Genomic DNA, 3255 nt, shown 5'->3' on the forward strand with positions numbered 1-3255 from the left:
TTTATTAAACTGTTGTAGTAACTTAATATCACATCTTAATCATGCTGATTTTTGGAGGAGAAAAACTGAAATGCCACTCTTTGTGTGATATTGATTAACTACATAAAATGATATACATTTTCTAACCCCCATATCTTGAATTTTGTGATCATTCACAAATACATTTTAGGGTCTTGATGTTTGTCAATAATATGAAATATTTAATCCGGAAAGGACAAAACAAATGACAATGAATGAACCCAAAAGGTTCCATACAGAATATTTTTCCAGGTTACAAAGAACCCTAAAGGGTTCTCATTATTGTGTTACTGTATAGAACCTTTTAGAGGTCCAAATACGTAGTGCTGATATAACCTTTTAAGGTTCTATATAGTACCTTTTCTTCTCTATATGTCAGAATAAAAATAAATAAAACTAAAATATAGTGTAACAAGTTGGCAAACTATTTTTACTGAAACGTATTACCAACAGACTGTTATGACCCTTAAAATAACATTCATTGCCCAGTGTGTTCAGTTGTTTCAATAAGACAATTTTATTCGAAATACGAATTTATTGTATTAAACACGATGATTTAATCTTGCTAAACAACAAATAATCAATGCGTGCAGAGCTTACAATGTGCTTTACAGAGATGAGGTCCATAACAAAATAATCAATATGTGGGCATATACATATTTCCTATGACAAATGTAACGATTCCATGCCTGTATCTGATTTGAGATCTGAGTGGTTCATCTCCTAAATGTCCGCTTGAATGAACAGTGGAAAGGCGTGTGCGCAAAATGGAGACAGTGCGTTCAGTTGATCTCTACATAATAGTTTATTAGCCGGCCAAATAACACTGTGTGGTGGTTTTTAAAGAGGCCATCGAAACACATGTCCATCAGGTGGTCCACAAACTTAATTTTTTTTTTTTTTTTTTTTTTTTTTATCATAATCCTCATCGTGTCTAGTACGCACCCACGATGACCGCCTCTACTTCTTTGGAGGGTCTCCGGTCCGTTACCAAAAAGTTGATCATCCCTTCCGACTTGATGAGCAAGTTACAGCCAAGGAAAAAGATCCCGAAGACTACGGTGAGGGAGAGGACGCACATCACCGCTATCTGAACTATTCTCATGATGAAGAGGCTCCTTTCATCCGGAGGGGCCGCCGTGAAGCCGTTATCCGTCACCACGGACGAGAAGTTACAACACAAGAGGATGTCCTCAGTCCGGTTGGAGAAGATTCCACTGTCCGTTTGGTTAAACGTAGTATTCATGTCTACTGTTTACCAACACTTTGAAGAGTCCAAGAATTTAGGCAGTTCCGATTTGGAAGTCTGGACACATGAGGAATTGCGTAAAAAGTGTCCGTAAAGTCAGACGCACATGTCCAATGTCTGTTCTTTTGCGCACTGGCGTCCCATGACGCGCTCCTGCTCTGATTCACAGTAACTACACTGAGCTCTTCTGCTCAACATCACACACCTGCTCGGTTAAAAGCACCGAAACAGCCGATGGGAGGTGACTCCCCAGTCCCCACTCACATGTGCATGACTTGTGACGCCACCTACAGTAAAACTTGTAGTGTTACAGTCCTCCGATTAAAAAGATATATAAAACGTATACATTTAAAAGCCATATGTGGATCAGTGATAATTCTCGAGATGATGGTCAGAAAATAATAATAAAAAAAAAAACTATTATAGGCCAACTATAGCCATGTGAGTTATTTTGATGTGTCTTTGTATTCCAAATGTTTTTAATCATATTATTTGTGGGGAAAAAAATAAATAAATGATCATGTCATTCAATTATCAAAAATAGGCTAGCATCATTTTAAAAGAACGTTTAGTGCACTACACTGCGTAATACTGACATCTAGCGTGTCGATAAATAACTGAAAACAGGACTTTGATGTGACACTCTCCGTGGCAACGACAAAGTTAACAGTCAAGTAAAAAAGCAACATTATGCCTAAATTTATTGAACAGGAGATGGATGCAACATTTTTAGTTATGTCAGTCCACAAAGTTTGACTAATGCAGTTTTGAACCATAAATCACACTGTGTTTGTTCATTTAGGTCAAGGGGAACTGGCCCCCTCTGGTTTCTCCATAGCTGTTTTTCTTTACTACTGTCACCTGATTAAGTTTGTGGTTTAAAATACAGTTAATATTATCGCACTTGTTTTATTGCACTGACACTATAAAATGAGAACAAAACCTAAATGAAATTGAGTTGAACGATGTCACTATTGTCTTGAGCATTGCTTTACAGCTGAAACTGAATTCATTTAATAATTGATGCACTTTACAGCATAAATACTGTTATTTTTCTGTTTATGAAGCTGTATTGAAATAATATGGGCCCGGTTCCCCGATAACGCTCACTCTTGGCGCGTTAAGAAGACTCAAAAAGATATATCTTACCTAAGTTGTATATGTTCTTAAGTGTGTTCCCCGAAGTGTCACTTAGGAAGCTTCTTAACTTGCTCCTCTTACGTTCGACGTTACAAAGGCGCTGTCCCAAGTGAAGGTGCTGAATTAGTTGGCATCGATTGCTCAGGAATCGATTTTCCACTTCACGCGAAGGTTTATTATGGCGTTAAGAAAGATAACGTTCTATGCAAATTAAAATTATTCGAGTAACATTTATTTTAACATTGTTTAAGTTATCAGTAAAATAGAGACTATTAATTAAATTACCAAATTGTGATATGTCAAAATGTTTGAGAAGACCGATCAAAGCAGGATTGATGTTCACAGAAGCGCGAGCCGCACGCGAATCCCAATGCGAAGCTTCACGAGATAGGATGCAAGTGGCAAAACTAAAAATCTATCAAAGCTCAGCTTCAGGTAGGGGATGTTTACAGGTAAAGATAAAGAGACTGAGAGAAGAAGAACGAGAGAAGGAGATGGAGATAAGAGAGGAGAGGTAAAGCAATAGCCTTGCATACTGTGCCCAGAATGAGAATAGCTTTATTGCAATGGATTCCTATTTAACACAAATATACAAATCCCAAGTTCTTTGACAATTACTGTGGAAAAATAACATGCCCCCGAACCCAAGATCACTTTTGGGACCTCTGTATTTATAAAACCCTCTGTACTGCTTTTGCACTGAATAGAAAATTATATTTTTGCAAAATACAATGAATTACAAGGCTGTACAGTAGAGTGCACTATTGCAGACTTATATACTGAGGTTTTAATTATATTATTTTACTGTAATATAAAATGGGGAACTAAAGTGGGCATGTGGGTAAAAT

The 3255-nt window shown here is 37.1% G+C and overlaps 1 protein-coding gene across 1 annotated transcript; it reads right to left on the minus strand.

The window, feature by feature from the left end:
• Nucleotides 1-511: 511 nt before the first annotated feature.
• Nucleotides 512-1482, minus strand: rprma (reprimo, TP53 dependent G2 arrest mediator candidate a). The gene has a single exon (XM_039647309.2). It carries the CDS (start codon nt 1262-1264, stop codon nt 953-955), a length of 312 nt encoding a protein of 103 aa, XP_039503243.1. The 5' UTR covers nt 1265-1482; the 3' UTR covers nt 512-952.
• Nucleotides 1483-3255: the final 1773 nt, after the last annotated feature.

Source organism: Pimephales promelas, chromosome 7 (genome assembly GCF_988280905.1).
Source record: "Pimephales promelas chromosome 7, fPimPro1.hap1.1, whole genome shotgun sequence".
NCBI lineage: Eukaryota > Metazoa > Chordata > Actinopteri > Cypriniformes > Leuciscidae > Pimephales > Pimephales promelas.

Bases quoted from the DNA above. Each gene is read 5' to 3' on its own strand.
- rprma (XM_039647309.2), bottom strand. From the start codon at position 1,264: ATGAATACTACGTTTAACCAAACGGACAGTGGAATCTTCTCCAACCGG.